We start from the raw sequence: 16,405 nt of genomic DNA, 5'->3' as shown, positions 1-16,405 counted from the left end.
TTGGAACTGCTTTGCTGGCCCTTGTTTGTTTTCTCCTTTGATGTTAACTCAGAGCGAATACAACATCCTGCATCCAAACCTGAAAACTCTGCAACTGACTGCCTGGAACATTACATAAGAGCAACTAACCCAGATTTATCCCAAAGGGTTAAAGACATGATCCTTGAGGCCCGCAGACCTTCAACAAGAAGGAACTATGCAGGAAAATGGAAAAGGTTTGTCATTTGGAGTACTGAAAGAGGGAAGGATGTGTCAAAGGTAGATATTGCCAACATCCTGGAGTACTTGGCAGAGCTTCTCCATACAGGCCTGTCCTATTCCTCCATCAAGATACATGCATCAGCTATTTCTGCAGAATACAGCTTTGATCCCCCTGTCTTCTCACATCCTCTACTCAGGCAGTTTCTGAGAGGAATTAAGAATGTAAAACCTCCTAGGAAACCACCATTACCAGCATGGGACTTGAACTTTGTGCTAGAAAAATTGACACTCCCTCCATTCGAACCAGCAGCAACAGCAGATCTTCAACACCTATCCTGGAAAACTGCTTTCCTGCTGGCAATTACTTCAGCAAGAAGGGTTTCGGAACTACAGGCTTTAATGGCAGTACAACCCTTCCTAATCTTCCATCAAGATAGAGTGTCCATGAGAACTAATCCTACATTTATGCCTAAGGTGGTATCCAGAGTGTCCCTAAACCAGGCAATCCACCTACCTACCTTCTTTCCCAATCCACAGAACAGGGGGGAAAGACTGCTGCATACCTTGGATGTACATAGACAGTTGCGCTACTACCTGGACAGAACCAAGGGCAATCGAAAAACTGACCAGCTTCTAGTAGCATATGCAACAGGAAGGGAAGGAAAAGCAATTTCCAAACAGACAATCTCCAAGTGGATAGGAAATTGCATACGATTCTGTTACTCCTACCATGGAAAGCAAATTCCACAGAACATAAGGCCTCATTCTACAAGGGCTACAGCCACTACCACAGCTTTCTTACGAGGAGTGGCTACCAAGGACATTATAGAGGCTGCTACTTGGACCTCCGTGCATACATTTGCCAAGCATTATAACTTACCTCTATACTCTAGATCCTGAGCAGGGTTTGCCACTGCTGTTTTGCAAGGGATCCTAACTACACCATAATTTCTTCTTCCTCCTCCCCTAGTTTGGCTATGGTATTCTACCCATTTGTAAGGACTGCAGACGCATCCTTGAAGGACATAGTACAGTTTTGTACCTACCATAAATGTAGATGTCCGAACAGGATAGCATCTGCAGTCAGGATTACCCACCCTCCTTCCCCTCTGTGGTACTCCTAGGGTATTTACCCACCTAATAGCTAGCTGGGGGGGGATTTCTTATGGTGTATTTGTTTGTATATATGTACATACATGCTTATTTTTTGTGTTTGCCTTCTATTTTTTTTGGAAACATTGGCATTTATCCAAAAATTTAGCTATCCAAGAGGGCAACTGGCATCTGGGGCAAGAAACACGGAGGAAAATGGCGTCGGCTGATGCCTTTATACCCGAAGACCTACAGTGATGACGTCGGGTGAAGTGCGACACCAGCCGAGGCCAGACCCAGACTTTGGAATCCGGCCGACCGAAGGGCTGCCTGACGACAGGACAACCCATTTGTAAGGACTGCAGATGCTATCCTGTTCGGACATCTACATTTATGGTAGGTACAAAACTGTACTTTCTCCATACCTTCCACAACTCTGGGCTTTTGACTTTTCTATTTTCCTGGTCATGCACTTCATCTTTTTTGTTTTCAGTACTTTCTTTGGCTGTCTGTTTTTTGTTCCCCCCTTCTTTGATTTTCACACACTCTTTCTTCTAAACACTTCTGCTAACCTGAGAAAAACTGTCTAGTTTGATTTGTGTCTTCAACATTTAGAGCTTTTACTATGTTGGGATTTGAAGATGTCAACAAATATGTATGCAGTCCCACAATCACTGACCTATACATGTAGTCAGTTTCAAGGAGGCCCATGTCTTCTTCAGATTGATGGATACATAATTTTGGCAAACATCATACTTTGTATATGATCTGATAGCCCAGTGTGTATGTTCTGATGACTCAGCATACGTCTTTTATATCTATAAGTTTTATCACAAATGGTGCACTTATACTGTTTCAGACCAGTGTGGACACTCTGATGGGCTACCATGCGACTCTTCTGTACAAAACTCTTATCACAGACCGTGCATTTATACAGTCTATGTCCAGTGTGGATAGTAATATGTTTTAACATACTACTTTTGAGCCCAAAGCTCTTGTCACAGGTAGTACATTTATATGGTTTCTGCCCACTGTGGGTGCGCTGGTGAGTCACCATTGTATATTTATGTCTAAAACTCTTGTCACACATGGAGCATTTATAGGGTTTTTGCCCAGTGTGAATATATTGATGACTTACCATAGTACTTTTGTATCTAAAACTCTTGTCACACATGGAGCATTTATAGGGTTTTTGCCCAGTATGAATATATTGATGAACTATCATGGTACTTTTGTATCCAAAACTCTTGTCACACAAGGTGCACTTATAGGGTGTCTTCCCACTGTGTGCATCAAGATGTTTTACCAAACCACTTTTGTGCATAAAACTCTTGCCACACAAGGTACATTTATAGGCTCTTGGCCCCCTGTGGACATATTCATGATGCAACATAGTGCTTTTGCATCTAAAACTCTTGTCACACACGGTGCATTTATAGGGCTTCTTCCCACTATGGATGCTCTGATGACGCAACATGTTATTTTTGCACCTAAAGTTCTTGTCACAGAAGGTACACTTATAAGGTTTTTCTCCCATGTGAATCTTCTGATGATTCACCAAAGTAGTTCTACCTCTAAAACTCTTATCGCAAACTGTGCACTTATAGGGTTTCTGCCCAGTGTGGATATACTTATGTTTTAGAACACTGACTTTGTGCTTAAAAATCTTGTCACATATGTTGCATTTATAGGGATTCTGCCCACTGTGGCTATTCTGATGAGTTATCAAAGCACACTTATGTCGAAAATTCTTATCACACGTGGTGCACTTATAAAGTTTTTCCTCACCTGGCATGTTCTTCTTATTTCCTGCTAAATGTTTGTGTGTATATTCCTTCTCACATATGGTATATCTGTAAAGCTGTTCTCCAATGTGAACAAAATAAAGTTTTTCCATACCTGACTTACGTCCAGTATGAATAACCTTACGAACGGCTAACCTTTTTTCACCTGTAAACCTTTTGCCACATGTGATACACTTATACAGTTCATCTTCGTTGGATTTTCGCTCATGTTTTGCCATGGTCTGATTTTGACTGTTCTCTCTGTGAATTATATGAGCAGTTAAGTTGTTACTATCAAATAAAAGTACATTGCTCTCATTAAGCCATTTGCACTTCCTTTTTCCTGCACAAGTTTCTGAACGTTTTCCAAGTTCAGTTTTTTTGATAACTTTCTCGTGACTTTCCAAGCTTTTAAGCTGTCTGCTTTCAGTCCGCACCAGGTATTGCAATGTGAATGACATCCCATCTGGGAGAAGTTTTTCCCATTCAGAATCACCATGTTTCTTATGGGATAACTGCATACTCTGAATTTCCAAGAAATTTGCATTCCTGTTGACTTAAAAAAAAAAAGAAATAATGTTTCATAAAATAATGAGCAACAGGGAAGCATATTTTCTTATCCCAAGTGTTACAGTACAAACTATATAGCACAAAATCAGGCAAACATTTGTCCTAATTTCTAAACCATAGTAAACTCTGAAATGTTGTTGGATAAAAAAGTCATTAATGAATGTATCACTCAAACAAGAAAATGTTCTACTGTTCTCATGCTATGGCTTAATATTCCTTCTAACTACATTTAAAACTTCTAACTCAGATGCTGATCTGATTTTTTACCGATGTATAAGGTTTCCAACAACCTACTGCACTTGCTTCCTTCATGCTTCCTACAAAATGCACAAATTCCTCATATCCACCCGCAACATCACTGGTGCACCTAAAAATTTGAAGTCAATTCAAGGAGCCAGTAAAATCTGTTTACCAGAATCATTAAAAAGGATAATATTAGTCTACATTTTCAAAAATTATCACAGAGAAAATACACATGCAGTTAAAAGTAAGCCTCTTATTTGGAGCTGGAAGGCTTTACAAAACTGGATTGCATGTTCTAGCTCACAACAAATTACACCTCTCCACCTCTTGGCACAAGAAATCTGGACACAGGATGACATAATGGGGGGGGGGGCAAAGGCCCAAAATTAGGGGCATATTTTAAAATATTTCTCTTATAAACTTAGAAAGAGATTAGAATAGGATTTGTGTTGGTATGTATTTTTCAGAAGGATATGAAGTCTGAAACTCAAATGTATGCTATTATTTAGTAACTTCAGTCCACAGATCATCCCAGTGTGATTTGCCAGACGACCACATATTCTAGGAGGAACAGACCAAAAATATGAGGCAAAAATCAGGACATTCTGTGACAATCTGGACAGTTGAGAGGTATGCAACCAATGAAATCATTTACTAAATAGTTGAGCTCAGTGGCAGATGTTCATCTTTTCTAGAACAGCCCAAGAGCTGTGTCTGAAAAATGCATAGAGCAGATCTGAAATCTTTACATTTTGTCGCTGTTCTGGTAGAACAGGTGGAGGGGCAGATGGATTGAGCAGGTATACAGACTGCTCAGCCTCTTATTTTTAGCCAGTTTTATGAAATGGAGTAACTTAAGGTATTTTGGGGGGAGGGAGATAGTCTATAGAGCTAATCCTGGAAAGGAAATCTTAATGACTGTGAGCGGACAGTGATACAGACATTTTAGTTTATATAAGTGGTGAGGCGATTAGAATTGCTGACTCATATCCAGTTCAGTTCCTGGGTAGAATGCATTCTGAGCAAAGTCTGCATGACCTCCAAATATCCATAAAGGTTTACCTTAAGGTCTCCAGTTTCTTCCCACCTTGGAAGGATATGAAGTCTGATGCAATGACAAGCCTCTAAGTTTCCTAGACGTGTACATGTAATGTGTGCCACAGCATGTGTGCATGCACACTTGCAAGGGGAGGGTGGATATGTGTGTGGGTTCATAGACTATGTTGGTTTTGTGCCCTTATCCACTACTGGTTCACTACCTTAAAAGCTCCAAGTGCTGGGATAAGCTCCAGCTCCTCTGTGACCTTTAATAACAAACTACATATATCTGGGAGAGAGTATGACAGCGACAGCAGGGAAATGAGAATGCTGCTTAAATGACAGCAACTAGACATTTGTACCAGTAGGTGGTTATACTTCCTTTTTGGTGAGAGCAGTGTGAAACACAACACCTTAATTGAGGAGACCTTTTATTTTAATTTCTCCAAGTCTTGTGGGTTTCTATTACCATAATGTAAATGGACCCCATTCCTAAGTCAAAGTATGATAATGTTTATGAAACTGGTATTGTTTGAGTCTTTGCTGTTTGCCAGAAGTGCTCTTTGTAGCAATTGCAGTGTGCACAGAATTGACTCTTTCAGCCTCATACAGAGTTACATGTATTGGTAACATATCTAAACATGATTGTAGATTTTTTTTATAAGACCCGTTGCTCCTACTACTATTGGAACTGTCTGGGTATCTTTCTTCCACATTGCTCTTGTTTCTGCCTGAAGAACCTGATATTTTAGGACTGTGTGTCTCTCTGTATACAGGACATTGTAGTCACTGGGTGTGTGGCGATTTCAATGATCAATGCTACTTTTGTCTTCTTTACCTGGACCACTATATCTGATTTCGCTTATCTATTTTTGCACTGTTGGTAAGGGTGATACCATGTAATATAAACTTTATCATTTTCTATGATGTTTTGTGGCTCATGTTTCCAGTGTTTTTCAGCTACTTAAATATTACAATGGCTGCACTATCCCCAGTGTAACTCTTGCCACATTATTATGCCTTTCAGTATACAGTCCTTCTGCCATTAGTACATCACAACCAGCAACAAGATGAGTGACTGTTTTCAATTCTGTTTTACAAAACCTACATTTGTCTGTTTCTCCCACAAATTCAATAGACTTTGTAAACCAATCTGTATGTAGTCTACTATCGTGGGCCGCCAATATTAACCTTTTGTCTTTTGGTATAAATTCAACTCTCCTTCACCATGCTTGTGTTTGATTCTGATCAACATGAGGTTCTTTCAAGAGTTTTCTGTACTTGCAACTATATTTATGTATTTTCCACATTTCTGGCCTTCTCATCTGATCCTTCACCTTATATTCTTTCTTTTGTTTGTTTTTTTTTTTTTTTTTTTTTTTGGCACATTCAGTTGCTGCCTGATTTTTATCTACTTTTGGTTTGATTTCCATTCCTGCTTAACACCGGTATTCATACACTAAACCTGGTGGGGAACTCCTCTTAGATTTCTTCTCCTCCTGCTTTAAAGCTTTCACTATGTTTGGGCCTTGTAAGGTCAGCAGATAAGGATGCAGTCTGACAATTGCAGATCTATACATGCAATCAATTTCTAGTAGGCCTACACCTCCTTCAGATTGGGGAATACATAACTGTGGATACACTGGGTTTTATAAATCATTTGATAAGCATGAAGCATTTTTCTTGTTTTCCTGTCCAACTGATTCAATACCTTATGGGGCCAGTCATTCACTCCAAAACTGCAACTTAGGGCAGGAACAGCAAATTGGTTTACAGCTTAGACTTTGCTCTTGGATGTCAGAACTGTTTTCAGCATTAATTTTAACCTTCTAAAATATTGCTTACTTTGTGTTTTATTGTTTATCCTTCATCAATTCCCAAATATTTCTACAGTCCCTCTTTCTCATGTTCTTTTATACCACATTCCTGTAGCATACTGGTGTTTTCTTGGTGCTGCAGCTTTCCTGCTTTAAAAGGTTGCTTTTGTACATTTATCAAGCCCAAAGGAAATTCTTAGATCATCGGAAAAAGTTTTGACCACTTGCAGTTTTGCTTTCAGTTCATCTGATGAACTCCACAGCTTTAAATAAACTATTAATTGTAGCCATGACCCAATCTATTAAGTATACAGCTTAATGGGTTAAGGGCAAGGCAAAAGAGCAGCGGTGAAAAAGAGTACCCCCTTTAAATTTTTATCCCTGGAATAATAATTTGTCCTTTATCATGGCTTAATTGCAAAGTGGTGTGCCACTCTTTCATGGTCATTGCAATGTAATCGAGCAGTGTACAGTGTTTCTTACATACTTTTAAGCAATCTTTCATCCATGAATGTGGGGCACTCAACTGCTTTTTTGTAGTCTATCCATGCCATAGTTAGATTCTTCTGCTTTTTACAATTCTCCGTTATGACTAACATCAAATGATCCTTTGTTCCGTATGACTTTTTGTTGCCCTTTTGTTCAACTGCCATGACTGAGTTTTCTTCTAAATGACTACAAACTTTGTCGGCATAAATTCCAGTGTACAGTTTACACATCGTACAAAGTTATTGCTGTATAGTTTATAGGATAGCTTTCAGGTTCACTCAAGTAGGAGTATTGTTTTTCCTGTTCTTAAACAAGCTGGTGTCTGTTCAGGGTGCTTATATAATAGTTCTTACTCCTGGCTAAATCTTCATGTAAATATGTTAATAGTTTTCACCAGAAGTTAGGTATAGCACCTGGAGTTTTCAAATTGGCAGCTTTTCTTCATTCTGTTTAAATTTCTCTGGCCATTACTTCATCCCATTTCATATCCTGTATATTTTAAATTCTTATCTTTCTTTTACTACATCTATCCATTCAGCATCTTTGTTACCTTTGTGTCTGAGTTAGATGATGGTACTGTAGTTGCCAGAGGGGGTCCATGTTCTCTTTGTGCTAAGAGTATACATCGGCAATAACACCATAAGCATTTGAACAGAGCAAGATCTTCCAACCAAAACTAACACTAATTATGTTTGGCTTAAAAACAGGACCACGTAAAAATCCCAAGAGCTACAGAACAGTATCCTTCGGGAAGTCATCCACTCCTGGTAACTATTACACTGATAACACAACCCTTAGAGTCGACCCAGTAATCAGGGACTTGGATATACAGACAGTAATGTAGCCTTTCCATTCTATGTTTTGCAGTTTATAAACAAAGGTGTGGCATCTAGGTTCAAGGAGGTCACTGTTCTACTGTATTCAGCATTCATCACACCTATCAATGAGTGCAATTCCCCCTTTGGTATGTACCTAACTAGGCACATCCAACAATTGAAATATCCACAGAGGTTCCTCACTAAAAGAATATAGGGTGCAAGTAACATGTCCTTGTATTCTGTATCTTTCAGGCTGTGGAAGGGAGATCTAAGCCTGGCATTGTTAGACCCCCACCCTGAGGGACCTCCTGCATATGTGGACAGAGAAAAGTTGTTTGCCAAACAATACTATATTATATACAGTAATTTTATCCTTTTTCCATACGCCATTTGTTTAGGAGGGTTATGGCCTGCTGTAATGAATGGAGATTAAAGGAAGATTTTACAGTAATGTTATGTAATGGATTGTCTGACAAAACCCATGTGATTAAATATGAAGATGTCATTTTTGAAAACAAAAAAAGTTACCAGTGACATACTGTACCACAGGGCTCAGTGTTGGGCCCTCCCCATTTGACATTTATTCCTTAGAAGTTCAGGCCAACACTCCTACCTATAGTTGTCAATGTTTGCACATGACTGTAAATTGGGTGTTGTTTTTGAACTTACATGGAGTCACGGATGCACCCCAGTAAGATAGACCATGTTAACAACTGGTGCAAAGAGAATGTTCTCAAACTAAATGTGAAAAAAATGGCGGCATCCTGTGTGGCTGCGGCTGTGTCCGCTCATTCTAGAGATGTGCATATTTTGTTTTCTTTTGCACAGAAAATCTTGAAGAAATCAGTTTCTGCAGTTCGAATTGAAGGTACAATAACTTACAATAGGCAAAAATTAAACAGTTGACATAGTACAGTTGTGTACACTTACCATAAATGTAGATGTTTGAGTGTATTCACTGTTGCAGTCATTACATTTAGGTAATCTGCTGGCATGTTGCCCTCAGTCGGCCTGAATAACAAAGGCTTGGGTCCTGCGTCAGTTGCTGTCTCCTCTTCCATGACGTCAGGTCGTCAGGGGTATAAAACATGCAACCGATGCCATTGTATTCAGTTTTTCTTGCCCAAAATGTCAGGTGCCCCCCAAATGGGGAGCAAAAACATATATCTATTTAGCAACATAATCTTTACCTTCATCTGGTAGTGGTGCTGCGGTAGCATTGTCACCTGAAAGCAAGACGTTGTCGCGTTTAATTCTCAGCTAGAGCGTCTTCTGTGTGGAGACATGCGTGAATGGGCGTGCCTTCGTTGAAGGTTATGTGCCAGGTCTGGTAACTCGGCACGTAAAAATCCACTACCAAACATTAGCGGACCGGAGTTCCGCTGTGTCGACCCCTAACCGGGATAAGCCGAAAGACACAACAACAAAAAGCAACATAAACTTTACCTTCATCTAAAAGCAAATACACCACAAAGGCTTTAGAATATAGTGAAGGAAAGAGAAGTTTATAGAAAAAGGGGGATGGCGGGTGGGTAACCCAGACTGCCACAGTGAATACACTCTAACATCTACATTTATGGTAAACATGCACAACTGTACTATGTTCTTTGTGTTTCACTGTTGCAGTCATTACATTTGGGTAGAATCCCAAAGCTATGGATGGGAGGCTGGAACTAAATAGCATTAGGAGCGGCTATAAGGCCCTGCAGAACTGCAGTGGCAAAGCCTGCCCTGGATTTGGAGAAGAGAGGCAAATGATAATGCTTTGTGAAGGTATGAACAGAGCTCCAAGTAGCAGCTTCTAGCATGTCTTTGGTTGGAACTCCTCTGAGAAAAGCTGCTGGGGTAGATGCAGCCCTGGTGGAATGTGACCTGATCCCCTTGGGCACAGGTTTACCATGGTGCAAGTAGTAGAAACGAATGCAGTGGCTTATCCACTTAGAAATGGTCTGCTTTGATACAGCCTTCCCCTCTGATCCTGCAGCAAATGCGACCAGTAGTTGCTCAGACTTTCTTAGAGATTTGGTCCTGTTTAAGTAGAATCTTAGTCGTCTGTGTACGTCCAATGAATGCGGAATCCGCTCCCTCTTGTTCTGTGGATTTGGGTAAAATGTTGGCAGGTGAATTGTTTGGTTAAGAGCTACGCTGGATACCACCTTAGGCATAAAAGAAGGATTGGTCCTGAGGGACACCCTGTCCGGGTAAAATGTAATAAAAGGCTCCACAGCCATGACAGCCTGTAGTTCTGAAACCCTTCTTGCTGAAGTGATTGCAAAGAGGAAAGCCGTTTTTCCAAGATAAAAATGTTATATCCGCAGTAGCTGCTGGTTCAAAAGGAGGCAGGGTGAGTTTTCCAGCACAAAATTGAGGTCCCATGCAGGAGTTGGTGATCTTCTGGGCGGCCTTACATTTTTGGCCCCTCTAAGATACTGTTTAAGCAGAGGATGAGAAAAGAGAGGCGGCTCCATGTAGTAGTGAGCCAAGATGGCAGAGGCATGGATTTTTATTGAAGAAAAAGATAGGCCCCTGTCAAGCATCTCAGTCAAATATTGTACAATCTGAGGGATATTTGGCTTTGCTGTGTCTGTTCCTCGTGCTTGGTTCCAAGCATAGACTCTCTTCCATTTATCAGCATAAAATTTTCTAGTACTAGGCCTTCTGGCTTCGAAAATGACATCCATCACAGATTTACTGAGAGATGTTGTTTGAATAATTAAATGATCAGCCATGCTGCAAGGTTCAGAGATTGGAGATGAGTGTGCCGAATTTGACTGTTCTGCTGAGACAGTAGATGAGGTATTTGAGGCAAGTACCAAGGAGGGAGTTGAGACATATTCCTTAGAATTGGGTGCCAGTGCTGGCGAGGTCAGTCCAGAGCAATTAGGATCATTTTTGTTTTTTCCTGTCTGACCTTTAGTAAGAACTTGGAGAGAAGAGGCAGAGGGGGGAAAGGCATAGACTGATAATAGTTTTTTCCAGCTGAAGGATAGGGCATCCACTTTCCATGCTTGTCTGTGATAAGTCCTTGTGCAGAATTTGTCCAGTTGATAATTTTGGGGAGAGGCAAATTGATCTATGTCTGGGCTCCCCCATTTCTGTGTTAACATGCTGAAGATTTGTGGATCCAGTTTCCACTCGTGCGGGTCCATAAGATTTCTTCTTAAGTAATCTGCCAGAGTATTTTGTTTTCCTGGCAGGAATTGAGCTTGAAGATGTATTTGGCAAGTCAAAGCTGTGTTCCACAATGCCATGGCTAGTCTGCAAAGGGGTTAGGAATGTGTAGCCCCCTGCTTGTTTATGTACCACATAACCGTGGTGCTGTCAGTCTTTATCAGTAGTTGTCCTGGATGAAGTAAGTCCTTGAAGGCTGTCAGAGCATTCTGAACAGCTAGCATCTCTTTCTGGTTGATATGCAGATGCATTTGTTTTCGGCTCCATTTGCCCTGAATGCATCTCCCCGCCAGGTGGGCCCCCCCAAGCATAGTCTGATGAGTCTGTAGTTCGGGTTTGGGTGGCAGGGGGTAGAGTGAATGACAGTCCCTTGTTTTGGTGACATGTCTCTGCCCACCAAAGAAACTCCTGTTGCAGGCAGGGAATGAGAGGAATAATTGTTTCCAGAATGTGACAGTGTTGACTCCATAAACTTTTTAGGTACCATTGAAGTTTCCTCATATGCAGTCTTGCATATGGAATTAGTAGAATGCAGGATGCCATGAACCTCAAAGCCTCCATAATTTGTCTTGCAGATAACTGAGTTTTTATTGCGATTTGTTTGAAGTATGTTGTCAGTTGCCTTTGTTTGTCTGGTGTAAGGTAAGCCATCTGGGGAGTTGTATTCAAGCTTACACCCAGGAATGTAATTATTGGAGAGGGTACCGGTTGGGATTTCTTTTCGTTTGTGTACCCTAGGCAAGTTGGAAGCCTTTTTTACAAATGCCAGATGTTGATCGAGTGTCCTTGTTCTCTGCTTGAATGAGACAGTCGTCCAGAAAAGGATAAATTTGTATGCTTCTTTGTCTGCAGAATGCAATTACTGGTGCCAGGCACTTTGTAAAGACCCAGGGCGCAATAGATAAGCCAAAGGGCAGTGCAGAGAATTGATAATGCAAAAAACCTGCCTTAAAGCGGAGGGGTCTTCTGCACGATTCCCTTATTGGGATATGCAGGTATGCCTCTTTTAAGTCTAGAGTCACTAACCAAGCGTTCCTGCCCAGCATAGGCAGTAGCTGTTGTAAAGTCAGCATTTTGAATTTTGGAATGTCCAGGAACGTGTTCAAAATTGATAAGTCCAGTATTGGACACCAGGCATTGTCTTTTCTGGGTACCAGGAAAAGTCTTTAATAAAAACCTTGTCCTTTTTCCTTTTCTGGTACTGGTTGAATACCCACCATATCCATGAGGGACGTAACTTGTTTCCGAGCCTCTGCCCACTGATTTTGTGGCAGATCTGGCCAACTGTTTGGAATTGGCAAAGTATGGAAATGAAATCTGTACCCCTGGGATACTATGTTTAATACCCACTTGTCCTGGGTAATTAACTGCCAATTTTGAGCATGAAGTACTAATTTTCCCCCCAAGGGGGCTGCCAAAAGATAAGTGCTTAGTGAAGGTAGAGGGAAGTCAGTGAGAGTGCTTACTGTAGGGTTGTGCTTTGTTTCCTCCAGATTTGGAAGTGGAGGCACTCCATTGCTTTGACCTGTAAGAACCCTGTGATTGGTATCTACAGCCTTTTGAGCACCTGGATTTGCCTTGAGAGGCTCTGTTGGACACAGGAAAGGACGAATTTTTAGTAGGCCAGTGCCTACTGAACCTGGGTGGCTGCACTTGTAAGAAATATTTTACAGTTTGCAGAGATTTAGCTTCGTCTTCCATTTTCTTTAAAACCTCTTCTGCCTTATTACCAAACAAGAGTATCATGCTGCAAGGGGGCATCCAACAATTTAGCTTTAACATGATCAAGCAGATTTTGCTCCTTGAGCCAGGCATGTCTTCTACTCACAGATTCAGTAACTGCGGCCCTGAAAGAGGCCTCCAAGGAATCAAAACCACATAGCAAAGTATGCTTTCCAACCTGTTCTGCTGAATGCAGTAATTCCTATAATTCTTTATTTTCCACACAATCAGAAATTAACATGATTTTCTGTTTCAATAAGCCCATAACATGCTGTTGATATTTAAGCATATGAAATTGGCAGTTTAAGACCCTACTTGCCAAGGTTGCAAACGTATAAACCTTCTTTCCCCATCTATCCAGCGCCCTGGAATCTCTAATCGAGGTAGTAGGATTTTTGGCTGTAGAGGCCTTTACACCTTTGGGACCCTGTGAGATAGTCTCAGGATCAGCAGCAGGATTTTTGAATAGAAATTTGTGGGAGTCAGGAACCCTGTAATATCTGTCTGACTTACTAGGAGTCAGAGGTAGGGAATCGGGAGCCATGCTTGATTCTGAAAACACATCAATGTCTAATACAGGAGGTATTGCCAAAGGCCTATGCTGAGGAAGAAGGAAATCCCTAAGCCTCTTTTTTGATTCAGAGAAATCCTGACTCTCCCAATGAAAATGTTCCCTTAAAGTATGCAAGGTTTCACCAAAAGAATAATCCTCAGGAGGGAATGAAGATGGGATGGATTCTTCTGCATCAGAATCCTCATAGGGTGGAATAGAAAATTCCTGATCAGAAGAGGAAACAGAAGAAATGGAAACCTGATCTGAAGATTCATAATCAGTGTCTTGCCTAGGCCTCTTAGCAGAGGGGGTTGGGAACCCCTGATCAAGGTAATTAAATCCTCAGCCATTTTGATCATCTGTTTTTTTAGGTATAGGGGACTGAGCACATGGCTCATGCATTGGTTTATTAGACATAGAAGATGTTTTTGATCTTATTTTTGAGGCTGGCGTCAGTTTTATATAAAAATGTTGAGGCCTGAAAGCACCCTCAGAAGCCGGTGACTGCTCAGCGGCTCCAGATCCATCCAAGGGAGAGACATCTGCGGGTTCAATATTCTGAGTATCTCGCAGCATACCGGACTCCACATGGGTCTCAGTAGAGGCCTGCGAATGAAAAGTAGTGGGTATCAGGGGCTGCGAAAGCGCCTCACTGAGTACAGGTGAACTGGTGACTGGCTTTGGAGAAGATTCGTCATCGGTTTTGGACCTCGATGGTCTGTCTCTGTCTTTTTCTTTGCATTTTTCATGAACTCCAGTAGTCGGATTGCCAACCAACAACATTTCAGGGTAATTAAATCTTGATTCAAAATATTTACAAGCAAAAATATACCGATGCTTAATAGTGCGTTGGTTAAATCTAGCCCAAACCCGACAGCAAGGCACGTTATGATCTGGGCCTAGGCAAGGAATACAGTACAAATGAAAATCCTTATGAGGTATTTGCTTCCCACAAGTAATGCAATTATTAACTTTTACTGACATCGGTAAAGAGCAAGAAAAAGTTTCCCCAACGGGGTACTTAGCTTTAGTTGAAGACTTCAGTTCTGAAACTCGAATGTGAAAATTTCAGGAGTCGGCTGACCGGCACTTGCAAACTGCTTCTGCTTCGGGCACTGCGTGGCAAGAAAGACTGAATAAAATGGTGTCGGCTGCATGTTTTATACCCCTGACCTGACGTCATGGAAGAGGAGACAGCATCCGACGCAGGACCCAAGACTTTGTTATTCAGGCCGACTGAGGGCAACCTTGCAGCAGATTACCCAAATGTAATGACTGCAACGGTGAAACACAAAGAACATCTACATATTGTTGGTTGGATGCCTGAAGTCTATGGAGTATCTGGAGCCTACTACTTGCACACACCTACGACAGCTAGGTATTTTAACTCTTCAAACTCCAAAGTGCCTGAAAGTGGTAGAACAGGTTTCTGGAATATGCTGGACAAGAAAAAAAGAGAAAGATATCAGAGAACAAGGAAAAGTGGTTGCAGAGCAGGTACTGATGTAAAGTGAAACACAAACCCCTACAGGCCTGTACTATCACCTATACTTCTAGCTAATGCGAGATCACTGGATAGCAAGATGGACTACTTGAGCCTGGAACTCTCCAACAAGAACAAGGTGAGAAATACTTGTTTATTTCTGATTACTGGCACGTGGCTGCATGACAAGATAAACAATAGTGCAGTAAACTTAGAGAATTTTATGCTGTTTTGTGCAGAGAGAAAATGTACACTGTGTGGAAAGGTCAGAGGAGGTGGAGTCTGCATCTATGTTAACAAAAGACGGTCCAGCAACCGTGAAATCACACTATCACACTGAGAACTTTGCGTTCCTGTCCATTAAATAACTTGCTCAGGGAGCGGAATGGGATCAGTGTAACAATGGTGTATATCCCACCTAGTGCTAATACCACTGAGGCTCTGAACAAACTATGCAATCACATGGGTGATCTGCAGAGCAAATATCCCGACTTTGTACATGTGGCAGCTGTTGACTTTAATAAAGCAGAACTGAAAAACGTACTCCCACACTACAGTCAGTATGTGGACATTCCTAGAAGGGGTGATAATACCCTGGACAAGGTAAGAAAGCTTATAAGGCAGTGCAACTTCTACAAATAGAAAACTCTGACCATTATAGCATCTTGCTATCGCCAGCTTACAAACCTGTATCGGTTAGAGAGAAACAAATCAGGGTATGGTCTGAGTGGGCTATGGAGACCCTCCAAGACTGCCTTGAAAGAACCAACTGGGATATGTTCAAGGAGGTAGCCACAGTGAATCAGTATCTAAATACTGATGAGTACACTGATTTAGTGATGGCAACCATTTCAAACTGTGTTGATGGGGTAAAAAATACCAAGAGTATCACTGTTAGAGCTAACCAGAACCCATGGCTCACCCTAAGGTATACGAGCGTCTTAAGGAGAAAAATGCAGCTTACAGTGCTAAGGACAAAGCAGGCCTAAGTATAGCAAGAGGCTATCTGAGAAGGGTATAAAGGAGGCTAAGAGGGAGTATGGCAGAATGGTGCAGAGCCACTTTGAAGACATGAAGGATGCAAGACGACGATGGCAAGGCATACAGAAGACCACTCTGGCTACAAAATCAAGTCAGCACAGTGTGAGGACAACATTGAATTCCTGGACAGTTTGAACATCTTCTTTGGTAGATTTGTAGAAAGAAAAAGCTAGCCATTGATGAGAAGGATGCAGTACTCCGCCTCAACACAGAGGAGATAAGAAGAAAGCTGAGAAGAGAGTGAACCCCAGGAAGGCTGCTGGCTAACACAACATACTGGGTAAGATGTTAAAAGGCCTTGCTGATCAACTATGCACAGTGCTCAAGGAAATATTTAACACCTCTCTTGCCATGGCAAAAGTACCCTTATGCTACAAGGAAAC

The 16,405-nt window shown here is 41.3% G+C and overlaps 1 protein-coding gene across 1 annotated transcript in view; it reads right to left on the bottom strand.

Annotated features, from left to right (window-relative positions):
- Positions 1 to 1,677: 1,677 nt before the first annotated feature.
- Positions 1,678 to 16,405, bottom strand: part of LOC122798757 (zinc finger protein 883-like) — a 99,778-nt gene continuing 85,050 nt past the window's right edge. Inside the window, exon 4 of the mRNA XM_044067861.1 lies at positions 1,678 to 3,633. Coding sequence (XP_043923796.1) covers positions 2,012 to 3,633 — 1,622 coding nt within the window. The 3' untranslated portion in view covers positions 1,678 to 2,011. The remainder of the gene's footprint in view (positions 3,634 to 16,405) is intronic.

Source organism: Protopterus annectens, chromosome 3.part1 (assembly GCF_019279795.1).
Source record: "Protopterus annectens isolate FY-2018-M chromosome 3.part1, PAN1.0, whole genome shotgun sequence".
Lineage (NCBI taxonomy): Eukaryota > Metazoa > Chordata > Ceratodontiformes > Protopteridae > Protopterus > Protopterus annectens.
This window is presented reverse-complemented; position numbering and strand designations above follow the sequence as displayed.